The 24,845-nt window shown below is 42.5% G+C and overlaps 1 protein-coding gene across 3 annotated transcripts in view; it reads left to right on the top strand.

The window, feature by feature from the left end:
* The window catches only part of nos1apa (nitric oxide synthase 1 (neuronal) adaptor protein a), a 143,004-nt gene extending 118,159 nt beyond the window's left edge, over positions 1–24,845 (top strand). For 2 of the 3 annotated variants that reach the window (XM_069152982.1, XM_069152981.1), the window contains exons 11-13: positions 18,542–18,738; positions 19,014–19,138; positions 21,078–24,845. In XM_069152982.1, the coding sequence (XP_069009083.1) occupies positions 18,542–18,738; positions 19,014–19,138; positions 21,078–21,669 (914 nt within the window). In that variant the 3' untranslated portion in view covers positions 21,670–24,845. The remainder of the gene's footprint in view (positions 1–18,541; positions 18,739–19,013; positions 19,139–21,077) is intronic. The other variant, XR_011178401.1, reaches the window with a different exon arrangement.

Below are 24,845 nucleotides of genomic sequence, written 5' to 3'. Positions count from 1 at the left end.
GTGATGTGCATAGACAGCTAGATCGCTGCTAATCACAATAGTTTCATTTAAATCCGATTTTCAGTGAATAAAGTGAGACGGAAATTTGCTTCACATTCAGTCTGAACACACCTTAAGAGTATTATTATCAATTTGTCACACCTCAAATCTGACATCTGTTTGACTCTAATATAAATGCATACTCATGCATTCACTCTTAACTCCTGTCGCTCTCCTTTCCTTCCTTTTCTTTCGCCTCCGTTCTCGATCACACGCACAAACCTCTTGTCCGTAAATCAAACGCACTCATTTTACAAACGTCCTCATTAAGATCCAGGAGGTTTCAATTAAAGAGTTTTAATAATTCCCCTCTGTGAAATGTGAAATGTGAAATGTGAAACGTGAGCGAGCGTTTTGAGTCAACAATGAAAGTCAAACCGAGCTGCTGTGTTTTGTTTTTTGTTGTTGTTGTTGTTGTTTGGAGCTGTACGTACACGACGTCTCCTTCAGGTTAGTTCAGGGGCAAAGCTTTCAATTTGTCAGGATCGGGAGCGCAGCCGTCACTCACGCCGGCAGGTAACAAGACGGCAGCGTTCGGGAGTGACGAGACGTCGGACTGATGAGCTGGCGTTCCTCGCCGGAGTGAGAAACGACTCTTCTTCCCTCGAATGAAAAACCATTACTCGTCTGCGGAGGAAGTTTGTTGCCGTCTCTCGTGTTTGGAAAAAGGGAAGAGACCCCCTTTTCTCCCACAGCTTAGTCAAAGACTATTTTTAGACTGTAAACTTTGTTTTCTACATCGTCCCACTGAACTTGTTGAAGCGCTCCGTCCTTGACTTCTGCAGGCAGCCCTCCTTTTTTTGTGTGTGTGTGAGAGACTTGGTAGTCTGAGCATGTTTGCACTCTTTTCACTTGTCCACGCGTTTCCCCTCTTTTTAATTTATGTAAAGCCGGGATTAGTCGGACCTCGAGGAACGCTGTTTGTTTCTTTTATTCATCCCGTAAACAAAAACTACCCCACCCCCACCCCTCTTCCTCCCCCATCCCATCCCCACCTGCCATCCGTGCCAGAACGGCGGCTCACGGATGGCAGCCAAGAGATGTCCCGTTCGGTTAAACCCTGCTCTGTGTACGGCCTCCAGGCACAATGCGGTACTAAAGTATTCATTTTGTTTCACGAGGAAAGCCACAAGAGTTTTAATTTTTGCGCTCCGTAGCCCCAATTTATCCGAGCGGCGCTTCTCTCAGATCAATGCAGTCAGTCCAGTATTTGGCGAAATCTGAGATGCTGCAGAGATTTCAAAGGGGGGGAAGGAATCGGCCCAAACCTCAAAAGTGCTCGCTATCTTTTTTTGCCAAAGCGCTTTTGCCTGATAGGATCAGCCCAATCAGCGAGAGTCCAGTAAACCGACTCCCAGTTAGCCACTCGCTATCTGAAGGTGTTTGTATCAAAAGGATGACAGAGATTCTATCTGGGATGTTATTTCTCTGAAGTTTGTTTGGAAATTGGTGGCCGAGTCAGTTTCGGATGAGACCGAACTAGTGTGTGTGTGTGTGTGTGTGTGTGTGTGTGTGTGTGTGTGTGTGTGTGTGTGTGTGTGTGTGTGATCAAATCTTCCGTGAAATCTCCACACTGGTACCGCGACGATTTAAAAAAAAAAAAAAAAAAAAAAAAAGGTGACCCACCATCTCACAATTCAGGTATTACATTTAATCAAAGAATGAATTATATTATCGGGAAAAGAAATGACTTCAGCGATCTCATTTTTTGGACTTAAATCGAGCTGCAGGCCTGGAGCCCAATTATGAGGCTGAGATGGTGGAAGCAGGTCTTAAGTGTACTTATTAGTTCCTCATCTCCTCCCTCCCACGACTTCAAACCCACTAATTTGATTATTTAAAATAGAAGGAGGAAAAAGTCTCCCTCAGATGTCACAGAGATGCCGGAAAGGTGTTCGTTGCCTCTTTACCTGTTTCCACCACCGGTCTTACGCAACACTAGTGTAACATATTAAAGGTTTGGTGCTTGAATCTCAACCTAAAGATTCTGATTTCTATCGACTGCACAAATAATTGAACAGCTCTCCCGTGTACGAAAACGTGTCTGATGAATGAAACGAATAACGCTACAAAACTAAGGGAGACCTCGGCATCAGTTCTCAACCCACCTCATCCATGATTTATTTTCTGAATTATTAAGGCCGTCTGAACAACAAAACAGACTGGAGAAAGAACCCTTTTTTTTGCTTTCCCACTCGTGTGCAACAAAAGACTCTGATCATGTAATGCTACAACAAAACAAACTGTGAAACCAACCTCGTCTGCATAACTCATTACTCGTCTGCGCAGCCGCGACGCCTCAATAGCAGTTAGCGAAGGGAAACTTCTCAGTTTGGTTCCACGTCTTCCTGAATTTGTTTACATTCATTTACGGGTACCAGCTTCTTCAATTTTTGGGGGGTTTTTGCTGCGTTCTCTGACAGTTAATTGAAAAGTTTGGGTTTTGGACAAAACTTCAAAAGATGCCTTTTCTGACTCTGGGAAACTGCGATGTGAAATTTTTTAAACTAAACAATGAAATTGAAACAAGTAATCAACAATTCAAATATTTGCTTGCTTCGTCCTTAAAGTTTACACGCAGAAATGTTTTGTAATTTTAAGTGATCCTTTAAGTAATCCCGTCATCTGATTAAGATCCGTCAAATTTTAAACTTTGTACTTCTTTCCCACAAAGTAAAAGAAGTTTAGAAAACGAAGAACATTCTGGAAACCTGAAGTTTTCTTTTTCTACATTTTCCACTGGTGTTAGAGCCGTTTCCATGTTGCATTTCTTTACTCTAAACTATCTATTCTGCTCTGATTCGTCAGCCTCTGGGCTAAATAGTCTATTTTTTGTCACCTCTCATTTTGTATTATTGATATTTCTTTCACATGTGTTCGACCTTATCCTCCTGTCATCGCCTGAACCCTGCTGGTCCTCCGACCTCTCCAAAATGTCAGACGTACTGTATTTCTAAACAGCCTCTCGTTGGCATTTTACATTTTCTGTGATTCATGTTGTCAGTTGCAACAAAAAAAAAAAAAAAAAAAGGATGTCTTCACCTTTCACCTTGACGGAGGGGTCAGTAATTACTGCTGGAGAAAGAGTTACGAGCAGCAACTTTCCAGGGATTTATAGTGAGATCGCACCCAGAGGCATGGAGAAGGTTTTTTTACAGTTTGAACTCATTCCCACTTTCTTAACCAGTTATTGATCGAGCCTCATGAATTTATACGATACGGTTGAACGCTGGAAAGAAGAACGTGTGTGTCTGTGTGTGTCTTTCTGGTTACTCGTATGTCAGTAATACTCCAGTGTTACATTAGCTGACCTTTAGCATCCATTGGAGCTTGATTTTTGATATTTTGTGTGGTGCAGAAGAAGCTGCCTGCTCATCAGATGGACCTTTGAGTGTTATGAGAAATACATCTAAGGTGTATATCTGAAGAGTGTCCATCCTGAGCCGCAGAAGACCTTTCCGGGTAACCTCAGCGACAGGAAGGTGACGGTTAGGGTCGGGGAAACCCCGTGTCTGGGTCAGCGGGATTTAACAGGGTTTAGATCTGCTTCCCAACTGCTCTTCACTCAGTCAGTTATCAAGTTGCATTCTGGGCCGACGGGCCACATAAAAACCTCAGCCAACTTAGCTAACGAGCTTCAAAATGTTACGTACGGAAATGTGAAAATCACAGATTCCAGATATTTATTTACTTTGACAGCTGCAACAAGTAAAAATAAAAAAAATAAAAACCTGTTGTGTTTATTGTGCAACAAATACTTTCCTATCTATTGACTTTACGCTGAGTGTTACTTGCACCCTTGAAGTTTTCTCTGTGGCCCACGAGCCCTGAGTGCTTTTCTATTTGGCGTTTTGTTATTGAAGTTGAGTTGTCAAGGCTGGAAGCAAGAAAAACGAACTCTCTTCCACTTCTGTACATGAAATGTTTCTGAAAATGTGGAGCTCATTCCGAAAGTTTTCTGTCCACGCTGTAAGATAAACAGATATAGATCCAGTATTGTAGTGAAATGTCAAAGAAATCTACGGCACTGTGAAACCTTTATTAGCTCCCGCTGTCACGCCATCATTTATTCTCCGTGTGGACTTTGGGTTTGTAATTTGCAATCGACGACCCGCTCCTTTGATATCGTTGACTGATCGGGCTTCCTGGTGGTTACGATGGATACGATGGATACGATCGCATCAGATCCCTTTTAGAAAATGTGCTCTCGAAGCAGCCTCTTGTTGGCTCAGACTGTCGGTTTGATTTGTCCACAGATTGATTTTACAACCGCTCTTCAAACTGTTCCATAAAGAATCATGTTGAACTCTCTTTTTATCTGCAGACTCGTTGCTGTGAACTACCGAATCTAGTCTGATCTTAAATCTTGATCTTTGTCTCTCTCGCCTTCTGCTCTCCTCCCTCCTCTCTGGGTGAATGAATTGTCCGTCGGGGCACGTCGTCGCCGTCCGACGGCCTCATTGCCAACCGGCCCGACCCAGGTCCGGTGACTCCAAATCGATTTCCCCGTCACGGTCGTGTGTTGTTTGAAACCGGGGTTAACTGCTGGGACGGCGAAGGGAGCAGGTCGGATCAATACGCAATACACAGCTCAGCCTGTCACCTGCAGGGACACACTTACAAACACACACACACACACACACACACACACACACACACACACACACAGGTGCACACGTACCAGCCTCCGACCCAGCCGACCGAAGCCGAACACGCAAAAAATGAATCTCTGCTCGTTGACTGTGACATGTACGATCTTTAATGAGAACAGGAACACTTTTTCATTACTTTGGTTTCTGCAACCCAGAAAATTCAATTTGAAGTTTCACAATAAATTCTTGTTTCTTTCCGATTTGTTTTTTCTGCCCTTGTGGCCAGAAGCGGTCACTGCAGCTGAGCTTTTTTTGGACTTCACTTGCCAGGGATGAAGACCGTGCGTGACATCAGTCTCTCAGCTGTGCCATCCCTTCCTGGCCCAAAACCGCCAGTATTTGGCGGATGCCGTACGTGTCACTCAGGCCCACATTTGGAGGAAATGCGAATCCAATCGGATTTTCGACTGATGCGTCTAATTCCAGAGGCTCCGCTGGCTCGCATCCGATTTCTCAATGACGACCTCGTTTTCAGAAAGACGAGAGTGAGCAGAATCTGTGCCGCCGCCGGCAGAGCGATCACAGAGTGGAGATCCTGTCGCCATGGACGACGCTGGCACTTTGCTTCCTAAATGAAACAATTTTTTTTTTTAAACTGCGTCACCAGCGTAGCTATGCACACGTCGTTACCGTAGCAGACGATGCAGATAGGTTGGTGATCCGTCCTAAACATCTGATTTGAGAAACAAATCCGATTGGACCTAACTCTGCAAATTCAAGGCTTAATCTCCATTTTGTTTCCTCATTTGGCCGTAGAGGGTGACTCAAAAGACATTTGTATCAAAAATGTTCAAGATTATTATAATAAAATGCTTGCTTTTATTTTTTTTTATAGAAGTTTATTTAATTTATAAAGCAAGAAAACAGGCAACAAACAAAGATGTTGTGAAAATACACAGAGAAAAAGAGACTAAAGAGAAGATACAGAGGGAGATGTTCTGGTTATCGGCAATTTATTTACCCAAAGAAGCCGATTTTATTCCCGAAGTCACGTGACCAGCATGAAAACCAGAAGAGCAAAGGCTGATGTGTTCAGCAATAACATCTGGTTGTAACTAAGTCTCCATGTAATTAGTTCACACGTCCTACATACGCCTGTCTGTGTGCCGTAATTCAGATCTGAGTGCATCCGACCTTTAATGGTCAGTGGTCACAAATTCAAGTTTATTTTTCAGAATAAAATAAGGAAACAGTTCAAATACAGCCTGTTTAGCACACGACAGGCTGGAAGAGCAACAACATACAAATACAAAAAGTGTGTCAGTTCCAGATAGCGACACAGATTTCTTGTGTTCAGGTCTTTTTTGTTTTTTTGGTGTGTTATGTTATGTTACAGCTCTTTTGTGCGGATGCACCACATCCACAACAAAAGAGCTTCGGAGCGTGTTAAGTGCGAGGATCTGGCCCGGCTTGGTTTTGTCGGTGTGAAGTAGCGCTGACGGAGACGCGAGGCGTTAGTGGGTCGCACACAAACAAGCGCTCACAACAACACACCGCGGCGGCGGTGGAAATTAATGGCCGTGTGTGTGCCAGACGAGCAGAAGGGAAATGAAAGGAGTGGAAGAGCCGAGCAATTAATCCGCTGACCTCGGCGTTAATGACGAGAACCAAACAGGACTCACGCGAACTGAACTTATTTACTGAGCTGCTTTGACCATAATAACACAGAATTATTCAGCCCATCCGGGAGGTTTTTTTAATTTGTTTTGTTTTTTTAATGTTGCTGAGTTTAGATTTTCTCAAAAATTGCGATTGTTTGTGTAAAATAGCCGCAATTAGAGAAAATTGCAAATCGAAAAGAAAAAAGAAATATTTGTTTTTGTTTTTTTAAGCAATACATGATACAAAAAAATAACTATGCAATCACTTCTTTTGATAATATTCACGCTGCGCATCACAGAAATATATCAGTTCTAATCTTTTTTTTTATTTATTTATTGAACTTCGAGAACCACAGGGGCTAAAATTTACCAATATAAAAGACGCAGCTTTACAGAACAGCGCTACATCTGCCTTTCAAAATAAGAGCTTTAAATGCTGTTTAATTCATTTTAATTCAACACATCAGCACACAAACAAAGTCTCTTCCAACTTGACGTGTATGAAATGATTTTAGCATAAAGTAAAATGTAACAACTTCTTTTGATAATAGGCATTTAATTTGAACATTTTAATGTGAAAGACCGCATTTACCACAAAAACCCCTCAATTCCTGTTTTATTAGGTGTTGAGAAAACAGGAGCCTTTCTGGTTGTAAATGAGGAGTTCTTTTTTGTTCATAAAGTGGGTTTTGTGTGAATTTTAGAGAATTGTAACCTCCCGCCAATATTGCGGAGACCGCTTGAATTCACGTTAAATAAATATAATAACAAATATTCGCAAGATCGGGATTTCTTGGAGGGACTGATTATAGACGTGTCCACGTGTGTCTTTTCAGTTCAGTTTTTGCCGCCATATTCTGTTCCTGCTTTCATGCATTCACAATCCCTAACTGGATTTTCCCCGTCGGGCTTCGAGCCGACGACCTCCCGCTCACATCGCTGCTCTTTTTTTGGCCGCAGATTAAAACAACCTTTCGACTGGGTTGTTGTTGGTTTTTTTCCGGGATTTGTCTCGCCGTTCTCGCAAATGTGCACATTCGGGGGCGGCGCTCGTGTTTTTCCGTGTTCATTTCATCGACATCTGGACGCGGTGGCGATCTGCTTTGATGTTCCCGTGATGCGGCGCCGGAGGCCCCTCGGCACGGTAATCTGGAACATGTGGGGCTCCAGATGTGTAACGGGCTAAAAGAAGAAGACCGATGTGGAGTCGCAGCGCCCGCTGACGGGCTCCGTCTCATCTGTCTGTCAGCCCCCTCGTCTGTCTTGTCCTATTTCTTGCCTCCTCTGCGGCTTTCCTTTGGTGTTTCCTCACGTACGCGCTGACAAAAGCAAGCCGACGAAATGTTAACGCGCTCACACGCTGAATTTAAAAAAAATAAATAAATAAAAAACGGAGGTGAAAGTCGGCGTCGACCTCAAAGCGAACGGCTCCCACCGAGAGCTGAAGAGGAAAGACAAGAAGGCACCTTTGATCATTTCTCGCCTTTACAAGAAAACATCTGAACTTTATTCACGTTTGATGTGTCATATTAGGACTCCCAAGAAGACACGCTTCGACACTCTGAAGCTCCCGTGTGTTCACTATATCTCCTGAAGAACAAACTCAGATTACCAAACAGTGTTAAACACACAAAAACCTGGTTTCTTTGTTTTCTTGTGAAGTCTTTTGTGGCCTTTAGTTAACAGATAGTTACCAGGGAGATGTGGCCAAAAGGGTTAAATATCCGAATCAGAAGCAACTTTATTGCCAAATAGGTTTTATATTCTGTAACGTATAGATATATTAAATAGCAGTATATTATATATATTCACATGTCCACCTACTTCTTTGTACTTTTGTTCTGCTCCTGTTTCATTGTGGTTTCAGCCCTCAATTTCAGTGAAAAGAAATCCTAATGTTACAGCATAGTAGGCCTTTTTTTTTTTTTTTACCGTTTCAACATGACACTGCTTCCCGTGCACGAATCCTGGTCTTCAAACAAATGGATGTTTTCCTTGTTTTATTTTGGCCCGTCGCCGTCTTGTTTTGTTTTTTCGGAGCCAGAAGTGACCATATTTGGGGGGAGGGGTGTGGTCAGGACACTATGTCCACGCCTACCGGTAACCTGAATGCACCCCGGTCATGTCAATCAAACCAGGCTGGCTCCCAAACATAGCTCTCTTTGAGGTCTAATATCTAATTAGGGCTGGAATTATTTCCAGAAGGAAACACTGATCAGAAGGAGGTGATTTATCTAATGACATCATCACAACTTGTATTTCATGAGAGAAGTTAATGCTTTTTTAAATGGGAGCCAATGGAGCTAAAGTTAAACCAGCCCCTAGTGGTACCTCAGTGGTATTGCATCTTCCGGCACTTTTCAGAACTGGAAACGTGGAAAGTTAAGAGCCTTGACCATTTTTTGACCATCAGCGTTGGGCCTCGATAACACTTTTGGTCATCTTCACTTTAATATGAACCTGAGACCTTTAACATAAACCAAACTGTAACTCAATTAACTCTAATCCTTAATTCATCTCTTGAAATCTCTTTTAGGTCTTTAAATAACAATTTAAAGGATTTTATTTCTTCTTGCTTGGACGGTAATTTCCCAGTAAATGCATTGATGTGGCTTTGGGGTTTTTTATGCTTGTGGAGAGGGTAACCATATTACCGTAATTGTGCCATTAGTCAACGAGAGCAGCAGAGAGAAAGAAAAAAAAAAAGTACATTTTGCTCCCTTTAATTAAAACTTAACATGTCCCGAAGCTGCTTGTCAGCGTGGGTTCGTTCAGGGCCGCGGTTAGGAGGGAAGTTGATTCAGTATCTTAAACATCTTTTACGATGGGGTTCCCTCTGTGTTATTTTAAAAGCCCCGTCCAATGTAATGAATCTAAAAAGAAATGTCAACAAAACTTGACATTTACTGAGATCACATTGGAAGTAAGAGAAAAAACAACAAACCGTTAAAAAAAAAAAAAAAAAAAAAAAAAAAAAAAGTAGACAATTTATGACCTGAAGGCAAAAAAAGCCAAATCAGTCAAAACCACTGGATGGATTACACATACTGTATATCTACATATTTATATATCCGTAATGTATTCAGAAAGAGTTATTTTTCAACCAGGACCACCAGGAGTTCAGAGTTTTTCTCTTTCCCTGTCAACATTTTTCTCGATGGTATCTATCGGTTGAATGTTTTTGCATATATAATAATCGTTTTAAGAGATTGTATTTGGTGGTTCCAGCAGCCTCAAAGTTATTTGTGCCTATGAAATAGATCAGCAAACGTTTCACACGCGAACAAATACCAAAGAAACAAATTTGTTTGGCAGCAATCGGTGTGTCTTCGGGGCCCTGAAGACGATTCGAAGGCAGACGTCTGAGTCGGAGGTGTAATTGCTCTTCTATTGAACAGTCGGCTCGGCTACGTTTCCAGTTTCCACCCCGTCTACAGAAAATGGAACCCGTATTGGATTATGTGGGATTATTCATCGCGTGGTCGAAGTTCAATAGCAGGAGCTTCATTAGTATTAGTCGTGATGGAGAATTTTTGGGGGGTTTCAAAAGTTTAATTAGTATTAGTTTCAGCCTAAATGCGCTTTCTGCCAACAGAACAAATCCCAGAGGGGGGGTGAGAAAAAAAAAACAGAAGGTGCATTGTGTGAAGAGGTTACCTGAGGTAGAGGAGGAGGAGGAGGCGGAAGATGAAGAGGACGGGAGGGGGGGAGAAAGGAGAGGACGACTCAGTTTTGTTAATGGGGGGCTTGTGTTTTCTCCGGAGACCGAGGGTCAAATCCAGCTCGCCTCGGCACGTCTCACCAAGACAGATACTGACTGATGGTTTTTTGAGGGATGGAATTTAAAGTTGGCTGCCCGGCCCTGTTTACCGTCGGGTTGGACCTATTTAAGAGGAAGTGGGCAGGTTGTCTACGATACAAGAGGAAGAGGGGTCGGCTCTGTAGTTCAGTTTAATCCTGTGTTGTTGGTTTCCTCTGATAAACAACTTCAGGGCAGCAATATGAAGACGGAGAGACGTGAAGATAACACGGCTAATTAAAACAACTGAACGACCTCAATCGCCTTAATTTGAAGTTTTATCAGATCTTTGAAGATTCCTGTTGATTATGAGATATCTTTTTTTAATGAATGGTTGCTGTTGCGGTCTCTTTACAACACTACCTTCAACACAGACCACGGTTTGAATACAGTCTACCACCGACATCCGATGTTCTTCTCTTTTTGTTCCTTAATTTCTGTAGTTGCCTCAATTTAACCAAAGCTTAAACTTGTCTAAGATGTGAGTAATCTTTAATGGTCTCCTAATTGTTTTCTTAATTAATCGTATTCTTACAATGTCAGAAAACTGTAGAAATTGCCATCGTAGTTTCCACGACTCCAAAGAGGCGTCTTGGTGTCCTTCCGTCCGTCCGTCGGGATGGAAAAACATAAAATCTACAAATTCTCTAAACTGGAAATCGTTGGATGAAAAAAAAAAAGTGGTTTAGTAACATCATTGATGAAAATGTTCTCCAGGAAATAACACGGTAACGTCTGCATAACAAGAAATGTGAAATTTTGCGCTATTTCATTTCCTGCATTTTTATTCTGCCATACCTGTATATAAACATAAAACATACACACTGTACACTGTACAAGTCCTCAAACAGTCATCACACTGTACGTCTTAGATACCATATCCTACTTTACCTTCATAAAAGGTCCCAAATACCGTTTTTTTCTTTTTTTATAAAGTCATTTCACAATTTTTCTTTTGTTTTACTGGTTCCTGCAGTAAACTGCGAGTCGTGAATGTTGCATTAGATCCTCCATATAACCGGAGGTTGAAATCCATTTTCACAAGCAAGAGCCGACGTGAGAGGAGGCGGCGGCGGTGCGTCAGTCAAGACCTCAGCCAGATCAATCCCAAACTTCTTCCATTAATCCGGCCATACGTTCGCTCGCCCATCAGTCTGAGAGCGACTCCCGCCGACTTTAATCATTCATGTTATAATGAAACCAAGTGAAACATTGATGAGCCGCTCTACCTTTCTGTTAGTGTGTGTGTCTATATCTTCATCTTCAAGAGGAAGATGTTTTTCTTCCCTCTCAAATCTCAGGCATGATTCCCCTCTCTTATACAAATACTTGTCACACACACACACACACACACACACACGCGTATATGTTAATGCGGCTCTAATTTAATACATCAGTGATAATGACCCTGTCTGGCCTGAAGATGATTGTGTTTATGTGTTGAAGTGAGCGTGCTGCAGGTCACTCATCCTCTCAGTATCTCAGCCTCATGCTGCTTCGCCCTCATCTGTTCCAGCAAGAATTACACTTTTTTTTATTTTATTTTTTTTCGCTTTTAGTAGCAAAAGCAAATCCCGAGCTTTTTTCAAACATCGTCCTTTTCCTGGACGGAAACAGAAAAAAGATGTTTGTGCGGTTGTTTCATGCACACACAACTAGTATAACATTAAAAAAAAGAAAAATGTCCTCCCTGCTTCCATTTTAAGATATTATATTTGCATAAGAATAAATCTAGCTTTCAACGAGTCCTTAAAACGTTTCATAAAACGAGATAGACTTCTACCGTTTCGCCGTTTGGTCCGAGGTGCGTTTGCCTTTCAACTCCAGATTTACTTACTTGATTTTTCTGGAGCTTTCAGTGATTTCACACAGTCCTCCTCCGCAGAGTGGGGCGACCCTCAGCTGAGAACAAAGCCAAACACTTTGGCATTTTTCATTGGCGACGCCAGAGTTGAAACCGAAGTTAATTACAGCCTCACGGCGGCTGTCTTGACAGAGTCGAAGCGCAGAGAAGCTCCCCGAGAGGGCGGCGAGAGCTGATTGGGCCAATTACCGGTTCCGCATGATGAAAACCGTAATCATACACACATCATAAATCGTCATTATTCCCTAATTAGAATAGAAGATATCTGAAAAATGACCCTGCGGAGAAAAAAAAACTTTATTGAGGAAGTCAAGCTGTGACGAGCTGAGGTGTCGATTACAGTTTCATTAAAGACCAGACAGGCCAGACAGGGTGAATATGAATATTAAACATAGATTGGTGTGACAAGCTGTGGTGACGGCAGGTTTATTTCAAAACAGAGATATCATTGGCTCTTACGCTGTAGATTTATTACACCGGTTTCAAGTCAACAGTAAATCTGCGAGCTCATTTTCTATTAAGATAAAAATTCCTGAAAACCTTTTTCCTTCCATGACAAACAAAATACTTAATCTTAGTCATCTTTAAGAGGATGTTGACAAAAAATCCACAGCAGCAGCATCGTTTGAGAAGTGATGACACAATTCGGAAAAAAGTCCTGCTACGAGCGCTGCGAGGTCAAAAGTTTTGAACCAACATGTGTGGCGGGAAATGTATGAAATCATTAACGAAATCACCAAAGTAATAATAAAATGTATATAAAAGTGTTCGTAGCTACCAGGTCTGAAAAATCCCGCAAATGCGGAAAGGCCTTTAAGCTGCAATACCACCGAGTGCCACTAGAGGCCGGCAGCAAAAAGCTTCCGGCTCCATCGACTCCCATTCAACTTCTCAGATGAAATACAAAGTCAATAAAGGATTTTAGCGCGTTATCTCGGTGTTGTTCGGTAAAGTCGCTCCTTCTTATTAGTTTTCTGGTGGTCCATCTGAAAATAATCCCGACATTAATTAGAAAAAAGGCCTCCAAAAAAAGCGGCATGTTTTTGGGGGCGTGTCTGTTTGATTGACAGGCCTGTGGTGCAGTCAGGTTTCAGCTATCTGTGGGCGGGACGTAGTATCGTCGGGTTTCCAATCAGATCGTTCCTCCCCCAGCTCTCGTCCAAATATGGTCATTTCCTGCTCCAAACCGCTCCGAACAAGCAAAGATGGCGACGGCCAAAAAATTCCAACTCGTTGCAAATAATAAACTGTCATGAATGCACCTTTGATGTGGATGAATCGATTTTCCGTTTATTCTATTCTACAAACAGTTAAAGTAGATTTACTTACTCTTAATGTCGTTTTTTTTTTCTAATTGTTTAGTTTGGTTGACCAACTTTCCCAAAAAATTAAGAGGTAGTTAATGAAGGATATTTGTACAAAATAAATGTCCAAACAATCACAGATTTGTGTGACTGTAATAATCAATTAAGAACTGGTTAATTAAGCTCTAAAGGATGATTTTTTTTTTTTTTATGGAAGTTGAGAAATCGCTTTATGCTTTTAATGATGATCTCAACAATTCAACTTGATTCTACACAGAAAATGTAAATAAATAAAGAGTAGATTTGACTTTTTTTATATTTCAGAGCACAAAATAATCTAACTTCACCATCGGCTGAGTTTTTCTCGACTCTCTTGAGGCATCACTTGTTCAAACAGACAGAAACTAAATGACAAGCCGACTGTGGCGTGAACATAAATCTTCCCTGTAGGGTAGATTTCCCAACTTTTTTTTATTTTTTTTTTATGGTGTTGCAGAGGATTGCGTTATCGTCGGAGTGGATTCAGCCCGGCTGCTCGTACGTGAGTGGGAGTGAGAGCTGGCCGGTTTAGTTTTGTTGACTACTTTTTTTTTTTTTTTTTTTTGTGCCCAATAAACATCCGCCTCCTTTTATTTCTCTGTGCTTCCTCTCTGCTCTGCTTCTTCTGCAGGGCGCCGAACTGATTTAAAAAAACTAAAAAAAACAGAAAAACTATTGTGTTTAGATAGCGTATTAAAAGACTATGGGGGATTACATGTTGGATTAAACCAAAAAAATTAAAATAAATAACGGAATACATCCCGCTCTGCATGCCTCTCTGTTTCTAATCTGGCTGTTGTCTGAAGGATGCCGTTAATCCACAGCATCCAAAATCCTCATTTCAGCGTTAATGAGAGATAATTATTACAGATGGAGTCCTTCAGGCGTGTTTGTAATTATAAGAAAACACACACAAACAGTAATCTGTCAGCATTACACGGTCCTCCAGAACAAACCAAACAGGCTGCCGGAGTTCTCGTCAGAGTTTCCTATTTACTCTGATTACAGCTGTTTTTTGGAGAATCATTCTTCTTAAACTCGATTGCACCTTTTAAGTCGTCCGCTGCAGAAGTGTCCACAGAGCTGCTTTGAAAACAACAGCAAATGAAATGTCGCCGTCGTCGGAGCCGCGGCGGGAGGCTGCGACGCCCGGCTCACGGCGGCGATTAAAGCTGTTTGCGCCTGTCGCTTCTCGGGAGTCGATCAGATCTGAACACGTACACGGTTTTAGATTCAGATTCCATTATCTCCCTCCATCATGAATAAACATCCACTAATCAGCTTAGAAAATCAAAGGAAAAGCTTGAATCTCAAAAGGATCATCACGTTTTACACAGTATTAACGTAACTCGGTCATAGTGGCGGCTCCATCCATAAATACAGGAACTCTAACAGCCAAGTCGGCTTAATTTTAATGTGCTAATTTAAAAAAAAAAAGAAAATGGTGAATCTCATCGTTCCCAGTCGTTGCATCACACTGGGCGTCGACTTGGGATTAATCTCAAAACTATTAGAGAAGTTTTAACCAATCGGTTTGTACCAGGACCCCAGCACAAAAAACATTTGACTTATGTGTGGATGGATTTAACAACATTTTAAACATGCGTGACAGACATCACATAAATATCGAGGACAAAAATAGACAATAGAATATTTCCATCGTGGTCCTCTAATTAAAACAAGTTGTGACTCAAATAGGTAAAATTCTGACTTTGGGAAACTTCATCCAGTTTTTTATCAAGAAGCAGTGTGCAGCATTAAGATTCATTTTATTGGAGACGTTGCTGAACCCCGGAAACTCACAGAAAACATGAAATATTAAACCAAACACTGGTTTGTCCCTTCTGGGCTGCTGTAGAAACACGAAGAGGAACCGCTGCCCATGTGGATATTAAACTGCTTATTCAAAGGTCACAAAAACATAAAGATTTTTTTAGTTTTAGGTGATTCTAATATGACGTAAGCATATTTGTGAATGTCATATTCCATTTCTACCAACTCACTGAACCTTCAGACGTACCTCATTACTGCTCATTCAAAGCGCTCCGGTGCAGGTACGAAGCTGGAGCACGGCTCCTCTTCAGCGGTTCACGGCCGTTCGTCTCTAAACTCGAACGCTTCGGTACTTCAGGCTGAATTTGTACTAAAGAGTCCGCCGGTTTTTATCACAGCGGAGAGCCGCAGCGCAGGAAAACTCTCCCGTCTCCTCTAATTGGGAGGACGAAGATGAAATCCTGAGCTTCGGACGCCCGGTGGTGAAATCTCACCGGCGGGACGGACAAATCAAACCAAACGACGCTTAAACGGCAGCGAGTGAACGTCCAGTCGGGAGCGAGCGGAACCCGCCAACGTCAAATCTCTCAATTTGTCGGTAATGAAATCGCATCATCGCTGCAGAGAAGTGGCAGAGCTTTTATTTATGAATTGAACTGCGTGGCTTTGCGATAGATAGAAACGCTTCGGTTGCTTTTTATTTTTTCCCCGTGTGCGCTGCCTCATGGTCACGTGGCGAGCTCGAGAGAGACAAATGTAGTGACGCGTCGTTTGGGCTTCTTTTTTCTTCTTTCTCCACGTGGCCTTGGCCTCCGTTTACCTGTTATTAACATTCCTCACCTCGTTCACCGGCAGCTTGGAGACGAATCCATCATTCAGAGTCTCTTTCCATTGGTGGGAGCCGTTGTTCATTCGAGGAGAACACGTGGAGATCGAACACTGTGGCACGGCTTCAATTTCACACCTTACCACCGCGTCGGTGTTTAAAACTTTTATGTTTCACAATTGCCGGTTTCTTTTCGTATTAAACCAAATCGCGTGTTTGTTTGGTTTTTTTTCGGTAGGTTGATGAGCACCTTATTGGCCTTTTGTTGGTAAAACAAAGACGCATACAAATAACGACGCAGTATAACTTGAAGACCCCGGGTTTGATTGGCCAGGGACCTTTGATGTGACGCTGTACGTTGTTCCCCTTCGTCTCCTCCGTATCAGTCAAAACACCAAACGAATATCCATAAAAACCTTAAAACCATCATTTCATCCCATATAATATGTTGTAAATCAGAAACCAAGCTCGCTGTTTGTTTTGGGCTTCACTCGTGGTTATTATTTCCAGCGTCTTCTCTTTCCCTGCTCATCACGCTGGCCGGGACACGCTGACCTCTATTCACAGCGGGAACAGCCGTTTGAGGAAGCGACAGATTTACATTCGTTTAGCGTAATCCGGAGCCCTGAGAGCAAAAAGAGTTTTCCGCTCCGGCTCCGGGACGGTTCGGCAGAGAAACGGCCATAAATAGTGATGATAAACCACATCTGCGTGTTAATGAGCCAGCCAGAGACTCCTCGGCTCATTTCCAAGCAGCAGGTGTCACCTTTTTCAGCAGCGCCGCTTTCTAGAGATGGAAAAAAAAAAAACTGGAAAAAACATCAGTCGTTTAGAGTCGTACTTACGTTTACCCAGAGTGCATTGCGAGCTGCGCGTCGCGCAAAACGTCTTTCCTCGCCCTTCACGAGCCCCCTCCCCCGCCCCCCGTCGTGACGTCCTACTTTACAAAGTCCATCCATTAAGTCCCCATTACGAGTTAAAGTGTGTGTGGGGGGCGGGGGGGGGGGGGCGGGTGGTGGTGGCCTGGTTGTCTGGTGGATCAATACGGACGGTTTATAGCCCAATGCAATGTGACACCATCGATCCTGAGATCACTCGATGACCTTGATATACAGTCAGTGCACACGGATGACCTTGGACAGACCACTGAACAAAGACTTCAGGTTTGTAAATGAAGCAGCAGTTTCATCGCGGTAATGAATGGGTGAAGGGAACACAACGAGTTCCCCTCGATGTCCCGTCGATATCGAGATCTACCAATTGGGGGGAAAAAAAGGCTAAAGTTGAATATTTATCTGTGACACACACGTTGGTGTCAAACCTTCACACAGTGCAACGACACTCTTCATGAAGCTTAAACTGCAATACCACCGAGATCCACTAGGTGTCGGCTCCAGAAAGGATAAGATGAGGATAAATAAAACGTAAGACCAATGAATAAATACACACACGGACACACAAGCTATATACACAAAAAATAAATGATAGGCAAACACCGTGGCGTGTGCTTTGCCGTGTGCCAACGTGGGGTTTTGATATTACCACTAGTTGGCGCCAAAGTCATGAAATGACTTTATTGCGTCGTATACGTGCCTGCATGCTGTACATTAAAGGCGTATATTTCTCCTGTTGATCTTCACACTGCTCTTTCTGTCTCCTTGACTTTAACGCCTCCTCTGGATAACGTTGATTCATAATATTGGACCACGTCGCCGCCGTCTATTTGCTAATGGGCTTTTTGTAGGTCTCCGGATCGGGACGGTGTTTGAAACACTTCGCGTGTGCAAAGAGAAGTCAAGGTTACCATTTGACGCTCCTTCTGGATCTCAATATTTTCTCTCCCATTTAATCTTATGGAGACACACACTTCCAGCCATTACCCCCCTCCCCTCCCACCCCCCTCCCACCCCGACGTGTCATCTGTGCAGAGGCTGTGAATCTGCAGCATTTGTTTTGTGACTAAGCAGAAAACGCTATTCTGCATCTATTAGAGGTAAAAAATGATCTGAAATCTGATGCTTGTGTTTCCCATAAAAATGCCTTCCGAGAACTAATTCTCTCCAAGAGGTAAGATCTTCTGTCTTAAGTAGATTGGACCCGAGTTCCTTTCTGACTCTGCATTTTGGTCCCCCTTTTTTTTTTTTTTGCTTCATTTTGCATTGCTGTTTATGTGCATGTGTCACTGCGGTGCTCCTCAGTTTTGTTTTATTTATCATTCGGTGATCATTAGACGCCGTGTTTTCCTGCAGAAATCTGCCATCTAGAACTCCCATGCATTGTGTGCATTCTCATTAAAAAAAAAAAAAAAAAAAAAAAAGCTTTTGAATCGTGCTGTGATGACGCAACGTTGATTTGCTCGCGTGCAAAGCTGCAGAGTGACGCGGGAAGAGCGCGCGACATGTTTCGTGAATGCACGACAATCCGAGGAGGATAAAAATGTCGAAGCGGGAAAAGAAAGTTCAAAGAAATAACATTCATTTCGGTGCGGAAAAAAAAAAAATCCCATCGGTGTTGTCTAATGCTCGAAGCGCCTGCAGCTTTGCATCACGTGCCGTTAAAAGCAGACGTGTCGGTGTCTTTTTTTTTTTTTTGCGACGTCCCGCTGTGTATTCACCTCTTTTTTTTTCTTTCTCTCTCTTTGTAGTTGATCAGAGTATGTTTGAGAACTCCGTCGCCCAGCAGCAGAGCCCGCAGACCTCCAGGCCGGGTCAGCCCTCGGCCCGCCGCCCCCCGCCCTCGGGTCACTCTAACCCGGGGGCCGGCTGCGTGGACTCTCCGTCCTCCGGAGGACAGCAGAGGCTGAAAAATGCCATCAACCTGGGAAAGGCCGTCGGGGCGAAGGTTCGTGTCCTCTGTGGTCGTGCCCTGTTTTAATTTGGTTTTATGTTTGTTTTATACGATCATTGTTAGAATAGAATACACTTGTTGTGTTGTTTAAATGGTTTATTTTACGTGAAGCACATTGCAACTGGAGTTTAGAAAAGTTCTATACGACTAAAGTTTATTATTATTATTTGTTATTTGTATTATTATTGTTTGGTACCCAGCTCAACTGAAATCCATCTTTCTGTCCGTTTCACCTCCTTTCCTTCCTCCTCATTCCGTCTTTCCTTCAGGTCAACGACCTGTTAAGGAGGAAGGAGTCCAGCCACCTCGGGGACATCGGGGTCACCGAGGTCAACAAGAACGTCGGCGCCGTGTGGAGCTGCATGGACCAACTCAACCAGACCGCCGCCAGCAGGTACGCAAGCATCGACCTTTCACGCGTGCGCACGGTTCGGAGGCTGTTCCCGTTGTTCACGCAGCGCAGCGATGCACGTCGAGCAGTCGGAGGCAGTTATTTTCATCAACAAGTGTTTCATGAACAACGAGTTTAAACCTGAAACTTGAGCGAAAAGCGTAGAAGTAAATATTGTCTAAACTTTTTGGGGAACAGAAAGAAGTCGCGGGGAGTAAGTTCAGGTGGTTCGCCGCGGAAGGTCCCGGTGGAACTCGGTGTTGACAGTCTGACTCTGAGGGGACGAATTCTCCGGTGACACGACCCCGACAACGTCGAAGAAAAACTCACCTGGTGTCTCCTGACCCTTTTATTTTTTACTATTTAAAAAAAACAAAAAAAACATTTCACCTGTTTTCCACATTGGATACGTGTGATCACACGTATGACACATGTTTAACCACATGTTGCAAAATATGGAAGAGTTTTCACGGGGGAATCCACGTGGGCTTAAACTCTTCCTCTCCTATTATTATAAATGAATTAGCAGACTTGTAGCTCAAAGATTTTAGGATGAATAAATCACCCGAATTTCCACACTTTCAGTTGAATAATGAAGGAGTGAGAGCATTATGTTAATGTCCCGGTACATCACCTGTCCTGAGCCGAGGACGTCTGTATCTCTGTAGGTTCAGACGCTGCATCAGAAAAGGTGAATAATTTAAAGGTTTTTTCCTTTGAAATGTTTTTTTTTTATTTCAATTAATTATACATCAAAGGCGCCTGGAAGACGTCTGAAATCAGACGTATTTTCAGTCTGGTGTTTTCCAGCTGCGCGTTATGTCTTTTAATTGTCTGTTTATCATCGACGCCGGCGCGCTCGCGCTTTCTCGGCTTGTTTCTGCGCGTCAGCGGATTTATTCCCGAGGCATCGATCTGTTGTCTCTCCGACCCGAAGATCAGTCGAGCAAAAAGTCATTTTTAGTCTCCGTCTACTCGAACAGATTTAGTTTAATTTTCCGTTTTATGATTTAAAGATTTGTATTTTTTTTTCCCCGGGCCGCCGACGTCTTTTTTGTTTTCTTTTTTTCCTCCCTCTGTTGAAACATGAATACATGCAGATGGAAGCGTGCTCAGACAATGAAAAGTGCATGACCTCTTTTATGAATCATTCATCTTATGAGCTTGTCATTTATTCCTCTGCAGACGCACTAACCGAGTGTGTCTGAAAGAAAAAGGTGTGTTTTACCCCCCCGCACCGCGCGGCGTGTTTATCGACCCGTCTTTGCGTGTCGTCTCCACTCAAAAGGTCACGCAGCAGTAATAACGCCGGCTGTACAGTTACCTCCATTATTTCCTGTCGCTGTCGGTAGCAGTTTGAGAAAATCGGTATGTTTTTTTTATAAACACGGTCAGTGAGGAGCCATTAAGGTTTGAAGTCTTGAGTCATCGTCTTAACAGCAAAAGAAAACTTTCCAGCTGAAAATATTATAATTCATCATTTTATAGTGCAACAAACAAACAAGCCCTGAAGGGATTCTGTTACGCTCCAATAATCCTGGGAACCAATCAGCCAATTAGACATCAACACAATTGGACATGTTTAGTGGAGTCGCTGCTGTTTTTATACTTTTTATATTCAAAGCAAATCTTGCTTCCTATGAAATATCATACCATCATTATAGGCTGAAGGTAAGTTTTTGATGCCTGTTCGGAGACTTGCAGGAATCACCTGGATTTACCTGGATGTCGTGGTTTGTTTTTTTTACACACTGAAAGTAAACAAAACATCCCGATGGAGTTTTTTCTCACGATGACAGAAAAATAAAAAGCAAGGTTAAGTCGTAAAACTTCGACAAGGGCAGAACAAATTATTCTGTGTTACTCGCTGACAACAACACTTTGTTTTGTTTTTTCTCCTCCTCATCCTCACATCTGTTCCTTCCTCCCCTTCCTCCCTTAGCCGCATCTCCTCCTTCGACTCCTTCCCCCGGCTCGACCCGCCGCCACCTTCGGGGAAGAAGCGCCTCCCCCGAGCGCTGAAGACGACCCAGGACATGATGATCTCCTCCGACCCCGTGGTCTCCTCCCCGGACGCCGCCGACTCCTCCTCCTTCCTCCCCTCGCCCGAAAAGACGCCCCTCATCGCTAGAGAAGAGACGAAGAACGAGGAGGAGGAGCGGAAGGAGGAAGAGACAGCCGGGACCAACGGGAAGGCGGAGACGGCGACGGCCGGAGAGGACGAGGAAGACGATGCCGAGGACGGCAGCGCCGAAGGAGGAGCGGAGGAGGTCCGGCACCAGCTGCAGCTGTCCGTGCCGGACCTCATCCACAAGGACCCGCCTCCGGAGTCCAGAAACAGGCCCTGCGACGTCTGGCAGAAGGCGGCGGGGCCCGAGTCCCGGCTGGCCTCCACGCCCTGCTCCGGGAAAACTCCCTGCCGCATCAGCGTGGGCGAGGAGGTGCTGCTGGGGAACGGCGCCCCCTGCAGCAAAGGCCACGGAGTGGGCGGCGAGGAGGCGGAGCCTCATCCGGACCTGCTGTCGTTCGAGTAGCGGGCAGAAGCCGGAGGGGCCCAAACATATATATATATACATATATATACATATATACATATATATATATATATGTATATATATATTTACCGCCACTTTTAAAACACACAAAAGGAAAACAAACACATCTGATTCAACTTTTTTTTTTTATCTGCTTTTTGAAGACCTGTGGACGAGTTTAAAGGTAAAAAAAAATAAAAATAAAAATAAAACAGGTCAGCCGTAAACCAACATCAAGCAGCACTACATGACGGATGAGTAGAAATTTTTAGTGCAGTTATAATCCAAACTGTAAATGATTTATGAACTATGTGTTTCTTCTGTTTATAACATGTCTGCTTCAGTAATGCAACGACAACCAGATAACAGAATAATGAATGTAAAAACTGCGATGAAATATCCTTTAATTGCAATTTTATAGCGGTTTTTTTTTGTTTTTTTGGAAGTTACGGCTCATCAGTATTAACTTATTAGACTTTTATATCAATATATATCATAACATATTTGATTTAAAGGGATATTTCATTACATTTTAGTTATAAAATCATGCAAAAAGCTGTTGCAATGAAGCCAATTATAAACCGCAGCTAACAGGACAACCAGAGTTAAACAGCGATATGAGTCCATTTAGTAGATTTAGATGAAGGTGGTGATGACGTGACAGGATTTCCAGCGTGGAAATATCTTCAGAGAGGAAGCAGGAAGTGAGTCGGAGAGACTTGAACGAGTGTGAATGTGTCAGAGATGGAGAAGTTTTGTTGGGGGGGGGGGAATCTCAGAATACTGATCAGTAACACAATCGATGATTTTAATCTATTTTAATCTGTCTTTATTTCTATTGAATTATTTTTTTTTTTTAAATGCATGATACCCCCCTTGTGCCCCTCCCCTCCCCCCACCAGACAAAAGGAGGGTCGGTCGATGGTGGAAAGTTGGTTGTTTTTGTGCCGAAAAGGGAGGCGAGATAACGAGATGTCAACAAGAGCCGAGATGAAAGCGGTGTGTGTTTTTTCTGTTTTATTTTATTTTATTTTATTCTAGCGGATCATTAAGTGTCAGACCAAAGACGGAAATTAACGGTTCGGTCGGACAGGTTGTTTGTTTCTTTTTTGAAGGGAGCCTTTCAGAGGGAAAAGAAAAAGCAATAGTTCTTTTTTTTTTTTTTTTTTTCACTTGATCTGCTAATTTAAAAAAAAAGTGGAAAAAAAACCAAAGTCAAGGTATTTGTAACATTTCATTAGCAGCTGAGTTTGAGTCTAAAAGGTGAGCTGAGAGAAGTTATGAGATCTTGACTCGTGTGTGTGTGTGTGTGTGTGTGTGTGTGTGTGTGTGTGTGTGTGTGTGTGTTTCACTGTAGGAGGAGCAGGCTCAAGATGCCATGGGTTATTTCAGCACAATCAAAGCAGAAAGCTGTATTTTTATAACACTATTATCTGTTTTCTAGAGCTGCGTAACTGGATTAAGAGTTTTGAGAAATAACTTTGGAAATAACACCCGTGTTTTTGTCTCCGAAGTCTTGAAGTGGTCTCAGTAAATGACCTGCTGTACTTGGAAAACAGGGGAAAATCCCCCCAAAAAATCAAAAGTTCCCAGAGGACACCGGGACGGACCGAGAGGCCGGCGGTGGCCGCGGTCGGGTCGGTGCCCGGCAGAATGAGAGGAATGTGGAGAGAGAAAGGACGCTTTGTCTCCGTCCGTCTCTCTGACCTTGTCTCACATGCGAGCTGCAGCTGATGCCTCCAACCAGCCGAACCGTTAAAGGGTCATTTAAAAAAAAAAGTCCCACGAGCAACCCGGAGAAGTTCAAATTAAAAGTTCATCGTAAAAACTTTGGAGTACCTGGAGCATGAGTTGTGAAAACACAGGAAGGTTTTGAGGTATTTCAGAAGTGAATATCTCCAATAACGTCCGGTTGATTTTATATAAGTAGCTTAATGTTTTCAAATTTGGGTGAACTGACCCTTTAAAATGGGCCAAAGAAATATGAAAATCTGCACGTGAAAACGACCACAAGTAGAAATATAGTTATATAGAAATAAATAGTACAGACAGTAGACAGTCTGATCAATGAGAATACCACCAACAATTAAATCAACAGGATTTTAACATATTTTTTACATCTAAACAAACTTTTTTTATATATATTTTGGAAACTTCATTTGTCCCTAAATATCATAAAGTCTTTAAAAACATATTTTAACATTAAACATTGATGATCAAATGTGCAACAAACACAGTTTGGTTTGGAAAAAAAAAAACACCTTTTTTTATTAAGAATTAATAAATTATAACAACTGTTGGGTTCGACGAACAGAAACAGAAAATAAATCGATTTTTTTTTTTTTTTTTTTACTTTAAACAACTGAGAAGAATGTGTTCAGAAATGTCTTTAAGTGAAACAACCAAACCTTTTGACTTTTCTTGTGGTCTCGTAGGATCCCGTTAAGGAACCAGGAACCGGACAGGTTTTAACCAAACACACTCGATCGCACCGACGACGAGGAGAGAAAATCTAAAACGTCTTTTTCTTCTCGGCGAAATCAGGCGTGAAGAAAAAAGATCGAGCATCTTCACAGTTAGTTTGACTTTTTTTTTTTTTTAAAAACCACTAAAGTTGTTTTGTTTTCGCTGATGAGGGAGCAGCTGTGTACATTTTCCTGGAAATATTCTGTCTTTATTTTTGCTGTGAATACGCAAATCAGTTTATCGCTCTCAACGAATGAAGGAACGTGATTTATTTTGATACTCGGTCGCAGACGTTTTAGTCGTCTTGTGTTTATTTAGCTGCTTCAGAATAGTTTGATAAAAGAAGAAAAACAAATCATCTTCGCTTTACTCGTATTTTTTATGTCGTGGAAATCTCTTGTGTTTGTGTTGAAGCTGGTCGACGTGATTTCAGCCGTCGGGATGAATGAAGGAGGCGAAACGCCGCACATGAAGGCTTTTTTCTTTACTTTTCCAAAACGGACAGTTTGAGCAACAACCGGGACCTTTGATTCGTTCTCATTAAGCGGCTTTCATTGTTTTTTTTATGTCATGAAAAATCTAAATGAATCGATGATTATTTTGACTTTTATTTTCCTGATGTACCTTTTTATTTTTTAAAGAGGGGAAGTGACACTTCCTGCTATGACTGTAATCTTATATATATAAAAAAAAAAAAAAATAGACTTTAA

The sequence above is a fragment of the Embiotoca jacksoni genome, unplaced genomic scaffold (assembly GCF_022577435.1).
Source record: "Embiotoca jacksoni isolate LCO1_2020_lvr unplaced genomic scaffold, fEmbJac1.0.p SCAF_19, whole genome shotgun sequence".
Taxonomy (NCBI): domain Eukaryota; kingdom Metazoa; phylum Chordata; class Actinopteri; family Embiotocidae; genus Embiotoca; species Embiotoca jacksoni.
Note: the sequence above shows the minus strand (reverse complement) of the source record. Positions and strands in the feature narration are given on the sequence as shown.